The 22,536-nt window shown below is 52.0% G+C and overlaps 7 protein-coding genes across 7 annotated transcripts; 4 read left to right on the top strand and 3 right to left on the bottom strand.

The window, feature by feature from the left end:
• Positions 1-453: 453 nt before the first annotated feature.
• On the bottom strand, positions 454-1,752 carry STEHIDRAFT_51972 (uncharacterized protein; the record flags this gene model as incomplete). The annotated part of the gene is made up of 3 exons (XM_007300446.1): positions 454-1,017; positions 1,084-1,385; positions 1,446-1,752. 3 exons carry the CDS (start codon positions 1,750-1,752, stop codon positions 454-456), a joined length of 1,173 nt encoding a protein of 390 aa, XP_007300508.1.
• Positions 1,753-2,793: 1,041 nt separating this feature from the next.
• STEHIDRAFT_50657 (uncharacterized protein) lies at positions 2,794-3,655 on the top strand (the record flags this gene model as incomplete). Its single annotated transcript, XM_007300337.1, has 2 exons — positions 2,794-3,341; positions 3,409-3,655. The coding sequence occupies 2 exons, from the start codon at positions 2,794-2,796 to the stop codon at positions 3,653-3,655; spliced, it is 795 nt and encodes a 264-aa protein (XP_007300399.1).
• A 570-nt stretch (positions 3,656-4,225) lies between these two features.
• On the bottom strand, positions 4,226-6,629 carry STEHIDRAFT_137393 (DAK1/DegV-like protein; the record flags this gene model as incomplete). Its single annotated transcript, XM_007300782.1, has 4 exons — positions 4,226-4,886; positions 4,953-5,444; positions 5,517-6,436; positions 6,541-6,629. The coding sequence occupies 4 exons, from the start codon at positions 6,627-6,629 to the stop codon at positions 4,348-4,350; spliced, it is 2,040 nt and encodes a 679-aa protein (XP_007300844.1). The 3' UTR covers positions 4,226-4,347.
• A 614-nt stretch (positions 6,630-7,243) lies between these two features.
• STEHIDRAFT_137392 (uncharacterized protein) lies at positions 7,244-8,043 on the bottom strand (the record flags this gene model as incomplete). Its single annotated transcript, XM_007300781.1, has 1 exon — positions 7,244-8,043. One exon carries the CDS (start codon positions 8,041-8,043, stop codon positions 7,288-7,290), a length of 756 nt encoding a protein of 251 aa, XP_007300843.1. The 3' UTR covers positions 7,244-7,287.
• Positions 8,044-11,573: 3,530 nt separating this feature from the next.
• Positions 11,574-12,121, top strand: STEHIDRAFT_153541 (uncharacterized protein; the record flags this gene model as incomplete). Its single annotated transcript, XM_007300780.1, has 4 exons — positions 11,574-11,660; positions 11,718-11,780; positions 11,843-11,968; positions 12,032-12,121. 4 exons carry the CDS (start codon positions 11,574-11,576, stop codon positions 12,119-12,121), a joined length of 366 nt encoding a protein of 121 aa, XP_007300842.1.
• A 4,929-nt stretch (positions 12,122-17,050) lies between these two features.
• STEHIDRAFT_166047 (uncharacterized protein) lies at positions 17,051-17,801 on the top strand (the record flags this gene model as incomplete). The annotated part of the gene is made up of 4 exons (XM_007300779.1): positions 17,051-17,188; positions 17,247-17,309; positions 17,375-17,500; positions 17,561-17,801. 4 exons carry the CDS (start codon positions 17,051-17,053, stop codon positions 17,639-17,641), a joined length of 408 nt encoding a protein of 135 aa, XP_007300841.1. The 3' UTR covers positions 17,642-17,801.
• A 371-nt stretch (positions 17,802-18,172) lies between these two features.
• On the top strand, positions 18,173-22,164 carry STEHIDRAFT_73908 (uncharacterized protein). Its single transcript, XM_007300498.1, has 10 exons — positions 18,173-18,267; positions 18,352-18,394; positions 18,454-18,623; positions 18,708-18,861; positions 18,921-19,300; positions 19,359-19,576; positions 19,643-19,697; positions 19,769-21,894; positions 21,996-22,031; positions 22,102-22,164. Exons 1-8 carry the CDS (start codon positions 18,228-18,230, stop codon positions 19,912-19,914), a joined length of 1,206 nt encoding a protein of 401 aa, XP_007300560.1. The 5' UTR covers positions 18,173-18,227; the 3' UTR covers positions 19,915-21,894; positions 21,996-22,031; positions 22,102-22,164.
• Positions 22,165-22,536: the final 372 nt, after the last annotated feature.

Here is a 22,536-nt window from a genome sequence, read left to right as displayed (position 1 = left end):
TCATTTGTAGCCTAGGTTCTCTGTTTCTGGTCCTTGGTATTGCTGCTTGACGCTTTGTGGGCATATGGTCCCTGCAAGCTCGTGTAATCTTAATATCACATAACATATGTTGCTTCCATGTTTGATGTGCTATTCTGTGAACCTGTGTCTCCGTTGAACGTGGGCATCGAAGAGAGGTGCGCTGAGGATCCTGATGTCCGTGCGTTGCCACATCTATCATGACGCCACTCACTCAAGCCGAGACTCGAAGGATGTACGGAGCATCTGGCCTTCCCAAATACGAGAAAAGGGTGCTAGATTGCACGTCCCTGACCCCTCCAACTACTCATTGTCAATATCATCCATACCATTCGTAAGACCTCACGCTATCGAGAAAGACGCAACACGATCGACACTAATCAATATGAATGTCTAGTACTTTCGGCCCATTGCACCATAGTAACCACACAGCTCTTAGTCCAGTCTAGGGATCATTCCCGCCTCTCTGAACATGTCAAATGCCTTCGTCCAGCTCTCCTCACCTTCTTCCATAAACCCCGCCTCGCGGATTTTGTTCAGCGACAATGCCCTGTCGAAGTCGAGCGCAAATCCATACCCATCCAACCACTCTGGAACAAATATTTGGCTACCTCCAAACCCCATCTCCTCCAGCACTGACTTGTACTTCATCACGTACTCCCCTGGCTTCAGCTCCTTTTCCGGCTCGTCCGCGGGCCCCACCCCTTCCAAGCCAAAGTACGCTGCAACGCGCGGCCAGCGGTCTCGCCATGACGACGGTGAAGCGGAGTCGGCGACGTTGAAGAGTTGGCGGGAGGATTTCAGAGGGTGCAGAGAGGCCCAGATGGTTTGACGTGCAATGAGTGATGACGAGGCATCGTTGAATAGTGCGTTGTAGGCTTTCATCGTACCGGGGAAGTGAACGCGAGCACCCCTTCCGTTTACGAGACGATATGTCGAGAGCCAGGTGGCCCAATGCCCTGCAAGGCTTAGGGCAGAGCCGTTCGGAGCGAAACCAATCTGTTCGGCCTCCGGCGTGAGAAAATACAAGATATGTCGGAAAGAAAAGAAAACCGAGAGACTTACGATTGCATCCGGACAGACTTCGCACCACGTCCACTTCTTTCCTGCCATCATCTCGTCCAATTTGTCACGCATGGCGTAGTAGGGGATCCCGTCGCCCAAAGGAGGTGGCACTCGGGGAAGAGCTTCATGATACGGAGATTTATAGGTTCCACCGGGCTGGTATATCCCGTAGCCCATCTGACCGCCGGGAAATGCGACGAACATGAGATTTGGTGAGAGGAGTGCGACAGCGCCTACGATCCGCTCGAGCATCCCGACGCTGACTTTGACGTCCTCGAGAGGATCAGCCATGACCTTGTTCGCTGTCGTCGCATGCCAAAATTAGTCTTGAAAAAAAATAGAGAAACTAAGGGATCACAAACCAAAATGAAAGACGTGTGTGATGCTTTCGGTATTCTTGACCTTAGTCCTCAGCAGTTCCGCCACATCCTCTGCAGAGCCCTCGAGGAGATTCACGCCTGACGCTAGCTGAAGTTCTGGTCGACCGAGGACGGGTTGAGGCCAAAACGATTTGGCCACATCGAGCGGGCGGTTAGTCAAGGCTGTGACCTTGCTAAAGACGCCCTCTTCAGGATAGTGTCGCATCAGTTGGTCGACGACGGCCCAACCTGCGAGACCAGATGCGCCTACCACGAGAGCGTGAAAGTCGCCTGTAGTATTAGCTGACATGATGCTTAGCAGCTCAGAGGGGGAGGACTGGAGAAGCGAGCGATATCTTAGATGATGGTGTCCACTTGGTTAGAGTCTGTCTTCAAGGCTAGACGACAGCGGGTTTTAAAGGCATAGGGTGTTTTGACTCGAAGCCTGAGATACCATCTGAGTCGCTGCATGTAGCCTGTCGGAGCCGAAAGCTCTCATCGAAGTTCTGTTACTCCACGGCGGCCAACTACACCAAGATTTGCCATATAAACAGAGCAGACAGATGCACGAAGGGGATCCTGGATGCCGCATAGTTCAAGTGAGAGCTTCAGTACTTCGGTGATGGTACCCGGGTATTTGTGAATGAGTTGAAGGCTCGAGTTCCTGGAGTTGTCCAGGCGAAATGGAGCCCAGGCCGAAGCGGCCGGCGCTCGGACCGGTCGGCCTTGGTTGGCAAGCGGCGGAGCGCGCCGGGCGGTGTCAATTAAACGTTACGTTGATTTCTTTCAACATTCCTCTTTTTGACCTTTTCGACTCTAGCAGACTCTAGCGCCGGCGATAGATTCTTCCAAATGTTCTTGGTGACCTCTTGATATTATTGTGCAGTCACTCTTTCTAGCAAAACACAAGGACCCTGCCTATCTTGTGATAGATCCAAGTAAATTCCCGACGGGCACAACTCGGAACCGGCACCGGATTTGCTGCTCTCAAAGGACTGGACGCTTTGGGCTTCCACAGAGCTTCGATTCTGGCCTCCATACGACCGCTAGCACCAAGCCTAAATACATTTTCTTCTTTTTTACGCAACTTCTGTACCCTACGGACTAACATTTGAAATGCCAACAAATTGAGGGCACAATCGTTCACGTTTCTGCCGTGTCACATCGTCTAGATCCCATTACTAACCGACGATCTTTGTTTATCTCTCCCCTTACGGCAGCGCTTACGGAGCGGTATATAACGCGCCCTGCTCTGGACGTTTGTCTGCCATAGAACGCCCACACGCCCAGCTTCGATAGCTTCAGCATTATCTATATCTTCCACATCCCTCTTTTGTGTCCTCTGTCAAAAATGCTTCTCTCCCCGTTGAACATCTCTGTGAACGTCGACCACGCTAGGCCTAGGACTTTGACTAGATCCGCCAGTCAAGGTAGCAGTCGTCTTCAGATCCATTTCCCCGGCTCATCGACCCGCACTCTCGTTGGCGACACCTACCCCTTCCGCCCAAGTCTCACGCAGATCACACTTTGCGAAGCGATCACAGGCCACTGTCCCGCTGCACGTCACTTTTTCCCAGAAACGCCTTGCCGCTCTCCGCACGAATCTCAGACTTTGTTTCGCGTCTTCCGCGGTGAGCTCGTGCAGATTGACCCGCCTCGCTACGATAATCGACCTATCATTGTCTGCGTCAAGGTCGGCCATGGACCCGAGGAATCCAAAGCCTTAGAGAAAGAAGGTCGTTTCTACGATACCCATCTTGCAGCGCTCCAGGACGAGGTGGTACCGGTGTTCTATGGGTTCTACACAGCAGAAGACAAGAACCTCGGCGAAGTCTCGTGTTTGGTCACCGAGTACTGCGATGGTTCCCAGCTTTACATTGAGGATCAGGAGGAATTTGTGTATGTTTACTTCCATTTTCCTTTCCTAGGTCATAGCCTGACCAGTTATGTTTCCAATTCTGCCTAGTCGTCTCATCATGGTCGCGACGTATAAGCTGCACCAGGCCGGTGTCATGCACAGGCATCTCAAAAGCGATTTCCGTCACTTCGTCATGAAAGGCCCGAAGCTGTTCATCGTCGACTTCACGGACGCCATCTTGCACGAGTGCGACACTTGTCCCACGATTGGGGATAGTATCGATCCCAATCCCAACCAATGCCGGGAGCTGTACAACATGGAGCGGAAGTTTGTCAACATGGACGACACCATCTAGGCATCGACTGGGTTGACTCCCTCGAGGGCTTCACGAAGGACGCTGGCCGCCAATTTTCTCTTTCCCTATCAACTTTTTCCAATGTTGTTTTCTCGGGTTCATTCATTCTTGTGTATCTTGCCAAGCCTCTGGTAGGCGTATGGACACGCACGACAGCTGACATAGCCGACACACTCATTGTATCTCATATCCCCCACCTCGCACACACTCACTGTATCGGTTTCATCTCTCTCCAATCATGCGCACACTCCTTGTATCTTCTGCTTTCTCTTTGCTCTGGTACACACACTCCTTACATCTGTATAATTGTCTGTCCCCCGCGTACTTAGTAATTCATCAATACGTTTCTGGCCGTCTCATATCGCTAGACTCCGACGAACTGAGCCGGCCGTAGCCAGTGTTCCGCCCTGTTTCCGCACCAAGTACTCGTAATGATCACCAGAGAGCTCGGCAGCCGGTTCGAATACGAAGACATAAGGCGGCTGAGTCCTCCGAGGACGAAGGGTACGAGTAGTCCCCAGTCTTGGTATTGAATGGGGAGGAGTTAACCGGGCAGAGGATGTATAACGTGGGGACAGCAGCATTCGACGTGATCCACAAAAGTATCCAGCAAAACATAGATGAATCAGATGGAGTTACACGTACGCAGACAATCCTTCTTCTCGGCCAGTAAGATACAAGTTCAAAATGCTCTAAGAGGCTCCCTTCTTCATCCCCTCCCACAATCCCTCCACAACCGCCGCCACACCCCAAGCTCCCGGATCGGGGGGCAGTCCATCTTCCGAACCTGCTTTCGCCGCGCTCGCATCGCCATTTCCACCATCACCGACATACACAGCCCTCCCCAGTTTCGCCTTCATCCCTCTCGTGCTTTCTGCCCCATCTCTCGCGTTCTTTACGGCGACATCCATGGACCTCGCGCCCGCACCATCCTCGCCGCCAACTACAAGATGATTGCAGAATGGCTTAAGAGCGTCCACGAGAGTTCGATCGCCGGGTTTGGCCGGGGTGTGTGCAGATAGTGACGAAAGGGCCTGGGAAGGAGACGTATGCCAAGGCTGGGAGGGCACGCTGGGGACGGATGTGGAGAGGGAGGTGAAGAAGATCGCGAGGATTGCACCAATCGTTCCGCCCATATTGTCCTCTAAGATTTCTCCGAGACGACACATCAGGGCTGGTGGGTCCAGTGTCTTGATGTCTAGATCTCCGCTGTCGAGTGCTTGAAGTACCGCTGCAAAGAATAGCCACAAACATCAGTATATCTTGACATTCACCGAGTTGTAAGCCTGTGACGTACCTCGCGCACCCTTCGCGAATGTCTCGCCACAATCACCATCTCCCACAACTGTATCGAACCTCGTCATCTCGCCCTCACACTCCAATACTTTCTCACAAGCACCCCTGATACCACTCTCCACTACACTCACGGATATGTCTGCATCACGCCAATAGGTCGTGCTTTCTCGATCTCCGGTGAGGGTACCATTGCCATCCTCACTGCCACGGTTCAAATAGCGAAGCAGGCGATCAGCCTCGGCCTCTTCTCTCTCATAAGAACGGATGGAGGCGATGGGCCATGATCGGGTTCCGAGCCAAGAATGAGCGGTGGTTGGAGCGTCGAGAAGGGCAAGGACGTCGATGTTTTCGATGAGTTGATCAATTTGACTGGTGGCGGAGAGGGTGCGGCGAGTAAGAGAGACGTTAAGGAGGGATACGGAGAACCCAGGTGCGTTGAGAGAGGTCATATATGATGAAGAGTAGATACGTTTAGGATGGATATTGATTGCACCTGCCCACGAAAATTTGAACGTAGTAAGCGAACCTAGCGATTGACCATCAAAATGGAGCGGGCAAAACATACGAAGCTGCATGACTGCATCCTCTACCAAGGCGCCCATCTCAAGCTGGGACATTCCTCCCAAGTTATTGATGAACAAAACCACCTCATCTGTCTCCTCCGCCGTCTTCCCGATTCTCACAAATTCCTCTGCTTCCTCTTCAACCTCGGCTTCAGTCCCTTTCTCGCTCAGTCCGGAAGTCAAGATTAGATCGAGCATCTCGCCCACGAGCCCCTCGGCGCTTCCGAACATACCCCTCCTTACACCTGGCTCGTTGTGCAGCCCCATCCCGACCTCACACCTTCCTCCCTTCTCGCCAACCTGCGTCTCTGCGTCTCCCTCTTCCGCAGAACCCTCCCTCTTCCTCCCAGGAACATGACAATGCTCCAGCCCTACCCCTACACTGCGTAATGCCCCGACAATAGCATCTCCCATCCTCTTCACGTCGCCTAACTGCGCTCCCGTCTGCACATACGCTCCCAAAACTTTACAGACCAATATATTCCCAGCCAATCCTCTCGGACCAACCAACGATCCTGATTGAGACTTGAGAAGCGATACGTCATCTGCCACGACAACGGAATCGATAGCGAGGTGTGGGTATAGGGAACGTGCGCGAGTGAGTGCGAGGCCAAAGTTGAGACGGTCGCCAGTATAGTTGTTGATGATTAGGAGGACCTGCTTCAGGTCTTTCTTAGTCCAAAGATCAGTCCCTTGGTCGAGAGCGCCGGGGACAGAGGTGAGAAGCGCGAGCTCGATGGCGATGAGGATCTGTTTCGCGCTGGGGCTGGCGAAAATATCGCCCGAGACGGAGGCAGCGAGCATTCCGGAACCGGTGTAGGATACATGGGCGGGTTCATGTCCCGCTCCACCTCCTGCGATGAGGGCCACACGGTCGTTCGGTGGAGGGGAAGCTATGTAGACGGTCTTGGACGGGGCGTGGCTGAATAGTATGCACCCAGCAGTCGACACGGAAGATGATAGAGAGGCATGATGGTATAAGCGACTATAACTTGAGAGCAGATCAAATGATCGTTGAGGGCTTACAGACGTAAAGCTGGGTCGAGTGCAACTGCACCTCGAAGTGACTTGAGAACAAGGCCCTCGGAGGAGTTGAAGACGTGCTTGTCCGACATCTTTGGCAAAAAGTCTGGCTGGCACGACAAGGGTGAGATTCTGTTGGATGCTACACAGAGTGATTATTTATACCCGAAAGTACATCTATAGGTCCTTAGTATGAGAGAATTGCCCAAGGATGAATCGACATAGGCGCAATCCGAAGACCATTGGTGTGGTCATGAGGGGGTCTGACGTCGATGATGGAAGAGTTGAAGATAGATGACTATGTTTATGTGGGGAACCGGGCTCCCGAGGGAGGTGATGTTTCACATACAGCAATGCATAGAAAGCGAGTTACAAAACAAAGCTTGTTGGAACTGGAGACAATGCGGGGAGACGCAGTTGCGGAAGAAGTGGCTCGGCGATTTGCAAATAGCGGTTTGCGCGCTAAAGTGCGCGCGCGCCACCTTGTGCCAACAACCTCTTGGGCCACTCCGATCTGGCAGACTATGAAAAAGTGTCGTCTCACGTGGTTTGCAGAAATGGAAAGGTTGCCCATATATTTATACGAACAGTACACGGCGTGTTCAGAGCAGACATGATGATAAAGTGGTACAACAAAAATACAATGACAGTCAGAAAGATGTGAACGAGAAAATGCGCCGGAGTGCAAAACCATTCTGCACAAACTGTCCAATGTGTCCGCTGCTGCCCGAAACATCGTCTAATCCTTGACTATCTCGTCAAGCATGTCCACCTGACCCAACCACCCTGAGACGGCTTCGCCAGAGGCCCAGTCGGCTGAAGGCTGTCTGTGTCCGACTCTTCAGGAACAGTGTGTTTCGCCAATCTCTCCACCTCAACGGCCCACATAGCTATATGACGGTATTTCGGGTCCGTAATAGCGATTCCAACGACAGGTCCTGCCATCATGGGTTCTGACCGATGAAGTTCATCGTCAGAGCCATATGCAGCCGCGCCATGCTCGGTGGGGGACCGTCGGGTGGCCATTGTCCTGCGCATCTGGACAGGTGAATGTTCGATAACATCGGAAGAAGAGTAATCGGTCCGCTGAGGATGCGGCATGTCAAGGTCTCCGATGGTCGAAGCGTCCTCTTCGGAACCAGAGCCGTAGCCATATGGGACGTGGTTGGCGAGAGTCCTTTGCATTTTGAGAGGAGCGCCGAAAGGAGCTGGGAATTCGCATTGTTGGATAAAGGGTGCGTCCAAGTGATTTGAGTGGGAGGATGTCATCGACTGCGATCCCAGCACCTCTTCCTGAGTGAGAAGTTGTCTAGGCAAAGACCGGAACTGTGGATATTGGGCAGCTGCACCGCTGGCTGCAGTGTGGAATTGTGTGTCGCTGTCGAAGTCGAGACCAAGGCCAAGTCCCATTGATAGAGCTCCTAGCTGTGGCAAGTACTGAGCCATGCGGCGGTTATCCTGAGGACGCGCAGAAGATGTAGGACGGGCGAAGCGAGATGTAGACATTGAGGGGAAGGTGAGATAAGCGGGAGCTGATATGAGGAAGGGAGCTGATATGAGATAGTGTGGGTGTGGAGATTCGTGAGTCGCTTGACGATGGTTGGATAATGCGGGGTTGAGAAGTAAGGAAAGAACGAGGACTTTGCTTGAGTTATATACTAACGTATCGTCCGCTAAGACAGGCCGACCATTATGCCCGCGACGATAATAGGAGGGTTACGGGCTGTGGCTGTGTGTGTATAGCAAGGAGTAAGTGAGCATTCCGAACCGAGCGAAAAAAAAAAGGTACGAAAAAAAAGCCCGAAAACCATGACGCGACCTGCGCTGGTCTCAGTGTTCGACTTTTTTAGCAGTAGAAGGGCGAACCTAGTGTTATTCCGCGGATCAAAACGGAAGACGAGGTGACGTGGACGCGGAAGGTCTCACCTGGTCTCACCCGTCGAAAATAGGTTCGAAGAAGGGAAATTGAGGGTAGCTTGGAGACTAGAAGCTCGTTATGTCCGATGTCACAGTTGTTTGGTTTAACATACAAGTACACATTTTACCGAGCACTATGGATAGACGGAATATCGCGATGTCGAGGATCGGTGAGGCAATAATTACTGAGCGTACGATTCAGCCTAAAAACTGTGTACAGCCCGAGCCTGAGGATGTCTCAGCTCCAGTCAACAGCCGCGCTCTGCCAGAGGGTTTGCCGCGTCGTCAGTTGAGCACCAAAAGGGATCCTTTGGATTATCGTCTTGACACCGGTAGTTAGTGGTGCAAAGCAGTCTGATGATAACTGCAACGAAAATCTGTCGGAAATGCTCATGAAAAGAAGGACCAGCCACACCTGAGGGAATTGAAGGAACTGCCGAGAATGGATGTCGTCTGGAGATTATTTCTTCGCCATTGCACCGAATGTTCCGCCAAGTATTGAGTCATCCCAAACTGACTCTTCGAAGAGAAGATGCATAGCGTCAGCCTGAACAGGCGCAATGTCGGAATTGGCCTCGCCACCTGCAGCCCATGTGGCGGCGGGGGAGTGCGACAAGCTGCGACAAATTTCCAATCGTGGCACACCTCAACGGCGGAGTCAACGCGCACCATACACACAGATACACACCTTACCGCGACATGAGACTGTGACGCCGACGCTCGCGCTCGCCTCTCTCTTGTCTCTCTGACGCACAATCTTGACCCGGAGAGCGCACCGCGACAGAATGGGAGGCACTGATTTAGATCTTTCGATTGCCTCATACAACGAGCTATATTCGATGGAGCAAGATGGAACAGGAAGGATCAGTCAGACCAGGAGTTGAAGGGGAAGTCATCACGGTCTTTCTCTTTACTATCATGGTATGCCAAGGTCTTCTTCTGTGCATTCCCCTCCTGGCCGCAGGAGGTCGTACGACTGTCATGTCGTGAGCCATGGTGAATGCCTTGGGCTCTGCGGGATAGTATCTCGTGCTGTACGACGATGCAAAGGCGTGGACATATATTATTTCAATCATCGTCGCTGTACCATCCCTTCGTACGCTCTAACCCAGAGCAGTGTTGGCTAGGTTGCGAAGAGCGATGAGAGCGATGATACCTCTTCAATTGTTTTGGACGCTCGTGGCTGGTCCATTGCCCTCGATACAGTATGCATGAGCCCAGTCACAATATCATCTCTCCAATAGTAATGGTGCTTTTTTTATGCACCAAGAGTGGTTCATCAAATAATAGGGAAAACGCTCTATCCAGGAAAAGATTCCGATAGCGTAGGCACCATGTCCACGGTTTAAATGCCCCGTCGTCCAAGATCTTCAATAATCCCTAGCCGGACCAGATGCATTATCACTGTTGGTACGGGAACCTGAACCCTACATTTCACTTCATTGCAGTGAAGGGGCCTTTGAGGTCGGTGCGTCTGGAGCAGTCAGACCGTAAGCATAGGCAGATCCAGCCCAGAGTTCTGTCGCAGAACTCTCAAAACAGCATTGACGACGCACTATATACCTCGTCTTAACTAGGATGAACTCACGGGCTTTACTTATGCAGTCTTGCTTGGACCTGTAGTATTCTCGCCCGTGCTGGGTTCCGGAGGTGTAGGAGACAAGTAGCCGAAGCATAGGATAACATGCTTTCTTTGAGTGCGTGGCATCACCCCTCTACCATTCATGGAGGTCCATGGAAGATGTCAGTCAACATTGTTGTTTCTGGCTACGTAAATCGTCGAGAGAGCTTGTCTGGGGAGTGGGCCACATTATTGCTGCGATCGCAATTGTGGCATCCGATTTAGGCGCCAGAACAACCGTGGCGTCCATGGCAAACCTCCTTGTTGGCCTGGAGAAATCGTCAGCACCTCTCTTCCAGGCAAGGCCATTAGATGACCCAGCAAAGAATCTAGATCTCGATTTGACGGAAAATTTGTCCACAAATCGTCGCTCTGCGATGGCCTTGGAGGCGCTTTCTCACCACATGGCTTGGGTCCAAATCAACCCCCCAGACGTTGATTGGGGCAGTCAATGCTCTATTTCACAGTGATGAGCGATGCTGCGTACCTGCGACGCTCTAGAATCAGACTGTTGGGTTTCGACAGACTGCACCTACGCCCTGAGCGTGTAGCTTCGGACGAGGCAGTCAAACTCCATGTTGTGGCCAAGGCGAACTGATTCAATGGCAGACAAGGGTGCTTACCCGCCGCGCGAAGCTCAAATACTACGTCATGAATGATGTTGTCGTCTGTTCCCTGCGAGCTTCACCTAGAGAAGTCCAAAATGAGCAAGAAGTGGATGGACAACAGGCACCTTGTTCAGGATAAAGCCAACGATTGATCAACCCTGGTGGCGCATTGTGATACCGTTCGTGTTCTGGACGCCTGCTGGTTGGTTCTCTCGAGGCCTTCCATGCATCAGTCCTCGCCGCCGCCCCCGCCATTGTTCTCGTCGCATTTTGATAAAGTTCAAGATCCAAGGAACCCTCCGACGGAGAATATACAGCTGTTGAGCTGTTCCTCGCTATTCATAGCGCGTTTCATCCTCGACGGCGGCACCCTGCGTTCTCATGGTCCACCATCCAGCAGCCAAACCTCGGCATATGCCAGAGCGAAGGCAGCAAGTAAGTCCCGATTCACCCCACCCCAGATTCGAAAAGACGAGCGTTCTCACCATCCAATTCTCTTCATCTCCCCAGTAGAGCAGGACTAGGCCGCACTCTAAGGATAGCTATTTGGAACGCAAGCCACGGATTCGGGGCGTCATGTAGCAAGTGGGGGTTAGCGATCGTCAAATAACGGTGTATGTGCGTGGGTGAGGAAGTAGCCGTATCTGGTATGCACCAGGTCTCCGCCCAACCAGTCATCGCGAAGCGGAAACCACGACGAACTCGCCGTTATTAAAATGCGTCCTCCAAGCACCCCGAGCCCCCAACCCTATTTCCCTCCCTTCTCCTTCACCCCTCTTCCACAGTCTTTCCTTACAGTCCTCACCCGAGGGTTTTACCTAGCTTTTTATGTCATTTATTGCTGCATGAACGGCACATCACCGTCTTTCTTGTCCTTTTCTTGGTTCAAAATGAAATTTCCTCGTTACCGTGAATCCTATGTGCGACGTTTCCATCCTTATTCTCGCACGTCGCCTTCTAACCACGAGACTGCAGCAGTGCGTGTTTTTCCCCGTTTATCTTTATCCATAGCTGCTGATATGTAGTTGCTATAGCTCATCTCGGAAGCCGAATACCAGATGGCCCTCTCCCGCCAGCCGAGGTCAAGCTTTGCCTTGGTCCGTCTTCGATAGTTTCTTCCTCATTCTTATTCCGTCTGACTTTATTGCGGTGTTTTCAGCCGTCCTTTATGTTCGAAGGCGGCGAGATACAAATTGTACCCTCCGCGCCTGGTAGCGGGGACGCTTTCGACGTGCAGACCCCGGCGGGGCGTCGTAGGATGAGATTGATGATAGACTATCTGGTGGTGTGTTCTTCTCCCCAGGCTCGCATTCAGTCATTCCTCCCCACTTAATCAATTATTGGTTAGACATGTCTTGATGTTATTCTGAGGAGGAAGCGAGAGGAGAAGCTAGAGGAGAGGGGGAGGGAGGAAGATAGCGGAGAAGTCTACCTCTGAGTCGCCAGGCCAAGGTGCTGTTGGCTCCTTTCTTGGTCGAAAAGTCTCCGAATGAGGCACTGCTCGTTTTGACGGTCTGGTTATGTGACTGCTCCCTTGTTCTTGGACAATGTTGCCGTGGTTTAGTGGGTGATCTTGAGCTTGATCGAGTCTGGCGTAAAGGCACAATACTGTTTGTACTTCGTTGGGGAGAGTTCGTCTCCGAGCGGTCTTCAGCGGAATCAGACGTTCGTTATTACCCCGTGTGGATTGGTGAAAGCGTCACTGTGGTTGAACATACACGGAAGCAGAACGAACACTCTGAATACACGTCGTCGGCGTCAACAGGTTAAGATTCGATCCCCGCCAAAGGAGACCGCGCAAGCAACCCTGATTTGGCAGCTTCAGCTTGCGTCACTCATCTCGAGGCTCGAGCCCGTGTCTTCCTTCGACGCCGTGTACACAAGCGACTGTCCTCAAAGCGTAGTGATTGGCCAGTACAGTTGCCTCTGAAAATATCGAAAGAGAAAGTAACAAGAACTAGTCCATGCGTCAAGTGCCCATATTAGCAAAGGTGCTTTATCGCACGTCGCTCGACGGGTGCTTCCTAATTAATATGTCGCACCCCTTCTCCGCTGTTACAAACTAACGCGCGACCTTCCCCTCATCAAACAGGTTGGGATGATCATGTGGGATAAGGTTGAAGATTGTTGTCTCATAGTTATTTGTGGAGGAACTGTATTCCATCGTGAGTTTCGGACCTGAAAAGAAGGAATGCTCGTGGAATATCATCAGTGACGCGCCCGATAGAGTTCCCAAAGAGTTCGACCTTGCTATCTGGGTACACCGCGCGGATGATATAAAAGGCAGAGTGAGCAGCGCTTAGAACATATCCAAACTCTATCAGCTTCCCGAGGCTGTTTTAGAAGGAGAGAAGATTCATATTTACCAGAGACCGACATGTGATGCTACAAGATATTCCCTCCCGAAAACAGACTCTGTCGCCGTTCTCAGGAGCCCGGCAGGCGCCAAACTGATCCAGCCGCTGCCTAAGGAGAAATATGGCATCTGCCGTCGCCGTTGGACTAGACAAAACCGCATCAAAGGCCTCGATGAGAAGCTCCGTGACAGTAATACTTCAACCAATGGCGAGCTCTTTGCTGATGCGTCCGCCAAAAATTTTGTTCAAGTCATCATATGGAGAGTAATACGACGTTCGAGTGGCGTCAAGGGTGTCCTTCAATTTCTCCGCCTAGTAAGATGCCGGTGGCCGTACGTTTGTTGCAGAAGTAGCTGCAATCTACAAAGTGTCAGTATCATGCGCATGTCGGGCTTGAAGAAAGTACATACGACGACTGTCGTCTGCGAGCTGCTTATGGAACGTATTCATGATCATGGCGGCCACACTGTGGTCTTATATGGACTAATAGGGATGTTTTACCTTTTCAGGGTGGTACTTAGCTGCGGTGGGAGTCTTGACTGCAAGACGGATGAATGACAAGGGCGGGGATGGTCGTCGATGAGATATGTAGGTTATTACAGACCAATGATGCCGCTTCAGTGAAACGCTCAAAGCCCGCCCGAGCGGTCCTACTTTCGGAGGTTATCGGAAGATGTCGTCCTTGTTAAGTTTGATAGAGCGCTGAAAGAGACTCGGAAGTCACGATGGTGCTCTAACCAAAACATAGACATTGTGAAAGGTTAAAATCTTGGAATATTGTCGAACAAGGACACACTAAGCACATAGCCTTGTCTCCTACATTCCAACAAGCGGTCTCGAGACATGCAAACCGTTCGGGCGCGACCGCAACGTAAGGAAGAGATGACGAGCAAGCTTGCGCGTACTATGCATCATAGGGTTGGTCGGTACATTGCTCTGGGTGAGACGATATTACCGCGCCTTCTCGCCATTACTTGTAGCTGGCTTCCCTTAGAACGTCATGAGGACTCTTCCAAGAAAGGCCTCGGTCAGGCTGTGAGACGTTGCAAGAGTCACATAAGCTATCAAGTATTAGTGATAAATCTGGCTAACCTTTCAAGATTGATCCTTGAAGTGTTCGAGAGGCTGGTCGGTCAGAAGAAGTCCACTCTCGCCGGTTAACAGAGTACTTAGTACTTGTGTTACTTGGGTAGCCATGGGTGTCTCGGTAAGTATCGCAATGAAGACTGTGGTTCAGCAGAGCCTGAATTGTAGTCGGCAGAGCTCACCACAAAATTTTGTTCGAGCTGCTTGTCCTGTATAGTCAGCGTTCGTTTTCAGCGTGACGGGAGGTAAAGGCTGGCAAATGTTCAGCATATTGTGGCGAATAGTCGCCACCCAGCTGCCAGCCAGAAAACGTGGCCGGCGGCGGCGGAGGATGGTTTTGGCCTGCAGCGAATTCGAAATTGGGATACTTCCTCCAACCTCGCCGCGACACAGCAACCGCCTGGTTGTCCGCTCTCCCACCCCCTTCCTTGCCTCGATTATACATTTTCATACACCCCAAGTCTTTCGAGCCATGCCCAGTCGTATTACTGCTTCAACATTAAGGCTATGAAACCCGCCGGATGCATACCAGCAGAAGAAGGTTGAGGGAGTATTCGGTGTAGGAGTAGTTGAACTGGTCAGAATGCCGCTCCAGCTCGAGGCCGTCGTGCCCAAGATGCTGTAGGATCCATTGTGAGGGTATGCCGAACTGTTTCTCTATCGATCGATGGCTGCTATCAGGATGTCTGTTCGTGGTGTTCGTGTCCAGATGATGGCGGCGTTCAGGTGAGGGGGACTTTCACGAGAGAACTGCCCATAGCCGCTTGGTTGGTCAGACGAGACTATTTACCACCCGAATGCATCTCGAAGAGCGGACGCTGTCCAGAGTGCTTCGCGGTGTGAAACTGTGGATAATGCTGGGTGGGCGACGGGTGTGACGATCAGAGCGCAGACTCGGCCTTGGGGGTCGGTTTGCTTGCTCACCTCATTCCGTATCCCGTGCAGGAGTGTAGTGCAGACGACAGCGCACTCAAACAGTTCTCTGTGGGGTGCATTTCAGCGAGCTGTTGGCAGAGTCAGACGAGGTGTTCGCGTTGGAACATCAAACAGCCGGAGTGGGATACAGGCCTGTGAGAAAACCTCGGTCTGCTTGTATTCACGACTCGTATTCTGGCAACATCCCTTGTTGAAGGGAGGAATGTAGCGTTGATGGCGTATATGAGCCCATCGCATTCTTCTTGACAAGGGATGTCGTAGATCCTTTCGCGGACGGTCTTTTGCATCGACCGCGCCAGGGTCTCAACGAGGCATTGTTAATTCTCCACGTATGATTTCTCGTAATTGATATCAACGATTACAATGATGATAACGATGTCAACGAGGCGACCCGGCAAAACTAGACGGCCCATGTTATTCTGCATGTGGATACAGTTGGAATCGCGGCCATCATAACAAACATTCGGACGACGATATGGGTGTCCAGGTACATGTGTTTTTCATGGAGCTCCTTGGTCGTCGTAGGATAGAGACAGAGCTTGTCTCTCACACATGACGGAATTATGGACTTGATTGGAGTACGAGGAGCCCTATGTGTTTGATTTGGAGGAGCTCGGAGGCTGCCAGTATCGGTGGCGTGTGGCACCGAGGCAGGTCGCCAATGGCGCTGATAATTTGCCAGGCGAAGAGGAATCTCTCCACGCTGGGGAACTCTACTTTCCCAAACACACCTTCGTTCATGGCAGAAATTTACTCCAAGACGACGAGGAGTCATGTGTGGGCCGCATCAACCGCGTCGCACTGTGGCGTGCAGCTCGTCACTCCCCCCGGTTGGACTTTGCGTGAGCACTAGTCACGTCGGGTATTCTACGCATACCCTTCCCCGCACGTCTTTTTGGTTTTGCGTCGGGATACCAAGCACGTTATTCGGCCAGAGGATAACACATCCTGCGCTCTTGGGTCAAGAAGACCCATACCAGCAAAACATTGGGATACAATTCGTATTGCTCGGTGCTTGACGCCCCGTGTGTGCCACTGCAAGATTTATAAGATAAACACTCACCTATATTGTATGTCACTGGGCTTGGGAGCAAGGCGCTGAGTTATGAGGAACTGTGCCAGAGGGAGGCACCCATACTCACAACAGACGACACTTCGTCTCCGCCTCGATGGTTCACTGGTGGACAGAACCTCACGGGATGAATCTTGTCGGGTGAAATATTGCATCATTTGTTGAGTCGCAATCCGGGATAGCTCTACGTTCGGTTCGGTTGGGTGGGTCGCTACCTGCGCGCGCCACGCTGACCGCCTAGTCTTCGACATTGAAGCGCGGTCCTAATTGCTCGTCGAGTCTTCATGCCTCGGAGAATGGCGTCAATTTATGGTGGGATCTCTGAAACCTAGGACAACTTCGAGGGTTCGTGGGCCCAGGGCTTACCCACGCAAGGCCAGCTTCCTATTGATAGCGCGTGTTTCATCTTCGACGGGAGCGAGACGATCTCTAAGCTTTGCTTCCGAACACACCAGGAGAAGCCAACCGCGAACCTCGATAACCGACCCGTGAAGATCGCCCCAACCAGTCGCTTTTGTCGTCCCCAAATCCTGATAGCCGGCTGTGGACTTGATGCGTACTTTGTTCCCAAAACGGATCCTTGGGAGACCCAGGACGGCGTAGGTAGCGGGGCCCAAGGCTAGCGGCGGTCGACAATCGTCGAAGGCATGTCGGCAGGGTGTATAGGGTGCATTCAACGGACAAAGGCATGTCACTGGGTTACGAGCCGAATGTGGTGCGCACCAGATCCCCACCAGTCCAGTCACCGCGAGACGCAAACGGCACCAAACTCACCGTGCAATATAATGCGCCCTGCAGCCTCTCCGCGTGCGCATACGCGTCTTCCCCCATTTCTCTCTCTTCCCTATCACCCTAGCCTATTCTTTCGCTCATTATCCCCTCTCTTTTCCTAACTGTCCATGCTTTTGGCCGTCGCATGAACGGAACCGCACCCGCTTTCCCATCCTCTCATTGGTTCAAGTCGAAGATGCGGTGGCCGACGTACCGAGAACCATATGTACGCCGATATCACCCATATTTCAGAACCTCCCCGTCCCAACATGAAACGACCGTGGTACGCCCTTATATCTAATTTATCCTTGGTTATCTCTGACGTTGTTGAACTCGGGTAGCTTCTCTCGGAGGTCGAGTACCAAAAGGCCATGGCCGATCAGCCGCGGTCAAGCTTCGCGTTGGTGAGTTTGCTGACGGTTCTGTACACGCCCCAACTTTGAACTCACACCTGCTCATTTATTTGCAGCCTTCGTTCATCTTTGAGGATTGTGAGATTGAGGTTGTCCCTTCTGCGCCGGGGAGCGGTGACGCGCTTGATGTTCAGACTGTTGCGGGTCGCCGTCGACTCAGGCTCTTGACGGAGTACTTGCTGGTGCGTTCCGTCTTCCGTTGTGCTCCTGTCCTCTCTCGATTCTGACCACCTCTGGGGTAGATGTGCCTTCACGGTATACGCACAAAGAAGCGTGCGGAGGTGGATCTGCATATGGCGTCGGACTCGAACCGATCCAAGTGATTCAATCACGTTCAGTTTGTTCATAGTTATTCTTGGTTTAAGAGCAGGGTTATTCTGCTACGTTGATGGTATGTCACGTTGTATCGAGCTATAGTATGCTCTGCGTCTTGTAGACGTTGTCGTATGACGATGGGGGTTTTGGTAATCTTGGGCAAAAAGCACATTACTACGTTCATGTCTTGTAATCTCTTGTGGTTTTTTCGTCATCTTCTTGTATGTCTTGGATAATCGTTGCACATAAGCAAGCATGCAGTTATAGTTCGAATGGTGGAATGAGAGATTCTGTCGTTGAACGTTCAACGTCGACGGAAGCAGACGCTTTGAAGACTGACGCGTCGCTGGGTGAGAAATTGATGGCGTTTCGAAGTCCGCCACCCCAACAACCTCGATTTGGAAACCCGGTTGCCCCCGGCTTACATCATGAACGCGTGCCACACACGCGTTTTTGATCGGATGTCAAGACGCGTGTCTCCATCGTCTCTGCCTTGTTCTTGACAACGACGAACGTGTATTTTTGCTGTTTCACTTTGCATTTGCGAGAAAACCTCATTTACCCGTGTCTTTTCATTGAGAACTTGGAGACATCATGAACCGACATGGAGGCATGGAGAAACATCTGGGTATCGGTAAGAACCAGAAAAATCTCGTCTACTCTGCCTTGGGAGACTAAGCTGGCCCAACTCTTGACCAAATCACGCTGGTTTTCGCAGGTGGTGGACAGTGGCCCGCGATTTCGAAGGCATCGCAGGAAGCGTATGTACTCCTCCGTGGATTTACTGATAGGTGCACTGCTAAGCCCACAACACCTCCAGCTTGAATAAAGGAGAGCAGCTTGCACTCAGACGTCGCCCAAACGAGGCTGCCCCTTACCTTTTCAAGGCTATGGAAGATCCCAACAACGTCGATGCAGCCATCCAGCTCGCATTTCTATGCCCAACATTCAAGGATAGCATTGAGATCCTAGAAGTCAGCGAGAAGAAAGGTATCACCATCTTGGTCTGCTTGACGCTTGAGGATGCCGTGCTCCGAAGCTCATCGATCCTGGCCATTCCCTGTCTTTATCTAGCAAAAGCCATCCTCAAACGTATTCTTGGACAAACAGTGTTCGAAGACGATCGGGTCGGAAAGTTTTGGGATATCATCGCGACGCGCCCGTACATGCGCGTTCTTCAGGCTCAAGTCCGTTTCTACTTCGAGGACAAGCAATATAATTCTGCAGCGTACGTCCCAACTCTGTTCTGTGCTCGTTGAAAGACCCGAACTGCAACATCTTTCATAGAAAGACCATCATTGAGATGCTTCGTCTTTGTCCGGGCGACAACATGGGCCAGCGCGACTGGCTAGCACCCATCCTTTGCCAAGCAGGTCGCTATTCCGATGCCCTCTACTTCGCCCAGCAATGGCTGCAGAATCAGCTTGGAGATGGCAGACCGCCGCACCTCGGTGGTTGTGACTTCAAAAAGCCTTTCTCTGAACCAATGCCGGATGCTCTAGAGCAAGAAATGTCCGAGTTCTCTGTGGACTATATGATCTATACTGCGGCGTTAGCAGCGTTCAAGCTCTACGGAGATAGTCCATTGTCACGCCAGTACCTGCGGATGTGTGCGAAGTTGAACCCAGTGATCCTTTCGAGGGTTTTGGCTAAGAACGAGAGGCCGAGTATGTAGCATCTAATAGTTGATCTCCGCGTTTTACTGACGCTACAAATTGCTCCCAGAGGAACCGAATAATGAGCCCCGAGGCCTGAACGGCCCACAGTCCGCCCACGATTACCTCTTCCTCGCGCAAACGCTCTGGATGGAGGATGATGTTTACAATTGGGCTCTCAATAACGAGGATGCCGTCAAGATTATCCTTCGCGAATGCTGTATGCCCGGATGCAAGAAGTCGGAAACCAAGCCGAACGAATTCAAACGATGTGCGGATTGCAAAAAGGTCTGTCCTTCGGATCGTGCGGTTCAATTATCCCATTCACGATCCGTCTAACATTGCGTCTCGTAGACATGGTATTGTAGCAAAGAATGCCAGAAGAAACATTGGCCCGATCATCGAAAAGGTGAGCACCCAACGCCGCCTTTCTCCGCTGTCTCTTTTCCACAACGACTTATGTTCCTCCCATTCTCGTAGCATGCAAGCAGCACAAACAGACGCAGAAGATGATGAAGGCCCTCATGAATGGCAAAAATTTCACGCCTGACCCTGACGTTCCTACGATGCCCATTTACCGTGCTGATTTTGGCGGCGGCATGGTCGTGACGGAGGAGCTCGCGTAGGGGAAGGTTCAAAACATCTATGGAGGGCGTCTAGACATCCGACTCTGCTAGTTCATTTCTCGTCCTCGCTGCTTACTGTACATACGCCACCCATGCTGGGTATTTCGGTCAAATTATGTAATGCCATGCTACCCTCGAACACCTGTTCTCTCATAGGATTTTACACGGGGATATAATTGTAATTTGGAATGCGTCCGGCCTGCACGTCGGCCGGGATGTTCTGGAGATACATGGGTGCAAACGGGATATCGCCCGCCGTATCTTCAAAGAGTCCACGTAGACAATGCGGTGTGAATCAGTCTTCATCCTCGGACATGTCCATGTCACTCTCCACGTCCATCCCTTCGACAGGTTCGGTCGGATGATAGGGGCGGTCTAGCGAACGCAAGTGGGACGGTCGTGATGGTGAAAGACATGGTAGCGGCGGAGAGGGGGAGTACGTAGGTGGAGAAGGCGGTGGAATGGACGAAGGTGGAGGTGGAGGCGGCGGCGGCCATGGTGGTCCATCCGAAGGCGGCAGCGGTGGCGGAGTCCCAGGGGGCGGCGGAGGTGGTGATGGCGGGACTAAAGTATACTCCAGCCCTTGAAACGTGTCCGTACCATCGAAGACAAAGGCTCCCGGTCTTCGCCACGGTGGTATGGAGGTGTGCTGCGGGAAGCCATTGGATTGGGCATTCTGAGGTCGAGGAGGAAGGGATGGGTGTGCTTCGGCGGTAAGGCGGCGCCACAATTCGTCTCGGTCCTCGGTATACGTGCGGGAACGAGGATGGGAGGAAGATTGGATGGGAGGAAGTGCGAGGCCATCGTAGAGCGGAAGAAGATCGCCAGAGAAATATGTGTTGGGATATTTTGCCCAGCGACGAAGTCCAATTTGGTCGGGTGGAGAAGAGGGCAATGGTGTACCAGATGTCGACCGTGCCCACGTGCGAGAGGATAGCGTCGAGGAAGTGTCGGATTCGGATTCGGACATCGTCGAAGAACATGCCGAGGACTCGTTCACATCATCCTCACTCTCCGTCTCGGTTTCTTCTCCATCTTCGGTGTCACTATCACGGAGACGCGAGTCCGTGGCCGTATATTGGGTCAAGTCCAGCCTCTCGTGCTCATCGCCTCCAAAGATCAAGAAGTCTCCATAGTCTTCGTCTATATCCACATCCTCTCCAAACTTCTCCTCCGCACGACGCCGAATGAATATCCTCGGGTCGACCTCTGCTGCCCATCCTCTTGGGTATCCCCACTTCGCCATGTTCTCAAGCCAAGGCACACGCTCACCAACATCTCCTTCCTTGAGCCCTAAAGCGTCTCGTAACGTTTCACCCTTAATCACCCCCGGTACGAACTCATCCAGATATTGAAGGTGAGACCGTTTCCACTCCGCTGCAGCGGCCAGCGTGAGACTAGGGTCATAGCCACGGCCTGCTCGCAAGAACTCGAATATCTGACGCGAAAGGGAAATAAGGGCATGGTCGCGAGTTTCTGGGCAAGCTGGGACGGAGTGAGAGGGAGAACCGCAGTTGAAGCAGCGATTGGTAATTTTGGGCAGAGATGAGGTGTCTAGAGATTCAGAGCCAAGGGCATCGTCGAGGATGTATTCGTAGGAAAGGTCCGAGTGCGAAGTGGAAGCGTACGCATGCAGATGCATATCTTGCTGGAAATTGTGGGCGACATATCCAAGAGTAGAGCTGCCACCAACGGCACCACTATCATAACCTGCGCCCGGCGCACCTTCATACATGACTCCGCCTATTACTTCCCTGGCGCCTTGGTGTTCGACTGGTTCTCCGAGACCTGACTCTCCTCCCGTTCGGCTTGACTCTTCTCCCACTCGTCCAGCGCCGAGGTCACGTTGCTCGCGTCCCACCTTCCTTTCACGACTTCTTTCCCGTCGATATGTAATGCCGGAATCCACCAAACATACTTCTTCTTCCAGCGTTCCTGTCCTGGGTCTTGAATGTTGACTACGTCGAGCGTGAATGGCCGCTGTCGAGTCGACCGTACCCGTAAGATTGTGATGTATGAGGGGCGAGATAGAGATAGACATGTGCGCAGGAGTTATGAACAATCTGTTACGGTCAACGTACCGTTTGCCTCACTTTGGCGAGCTCGGCTTTCGCGACCTAAATATCGAAGATATGGGCACAGATTAGTTAGAACGCGTTATAACAAAGAGGCCATTGGAGAACGTACGTCACAAAGAGAGCAGTTAGGTCCTGAGTAGAGTGTAAGACGAGCAAGGCGAGCAAGTGCTGCCATTCACCGTGAGGCCGATAGTGTGTTGTTGTTCTGATCACAGCCAAGACACAGATAATCGACTTCGCCTTTCGGAGGAAGCCCGGAAGTTGCCATAAGTAGGTCTGTTGTTTCCTATTTTCAATTTGGACTTCTCTCTCGAGCTCCTTCAACGACCAGCGCGCCAGGTAACGTTCCCCCCTCGTTCGCGAACTACTTAAACTGCTCTACTCAAACACTAATATACTAAAACTCTTCTTCTATATAGCCCTCAATGGGTGGTGCCCCCTGTATTGACGGCGAGGTTCATGGCCCCGTGGAAGTTACGAGCCACCCGACGCCATCCCCAGGCCCATACATAGGGAGTGAAATTTGTCTTCCGTCAGAGATACT

The sequence above is a fragment of the Stereum hirsutum genome (assembly GCF_000264905.1).
Source record: "Stereum hirsutum FP-91666 SS1 unplaced genomic scaffold STEHIscaffold_3, whole genome shotgun sequence".
Classification (NCBI taxonomy): domain Eukaryota; kingdom Fungi; phylum Basidiomycota; class Agaricomycetes; order Russulales; family Stereaceae; genus Stereum; species Stereum hirsutum.
Note: the sequence above shows the minus strand (reverse complement) of the source record. Positions and strands in the feature narration are given on the sequence as shown.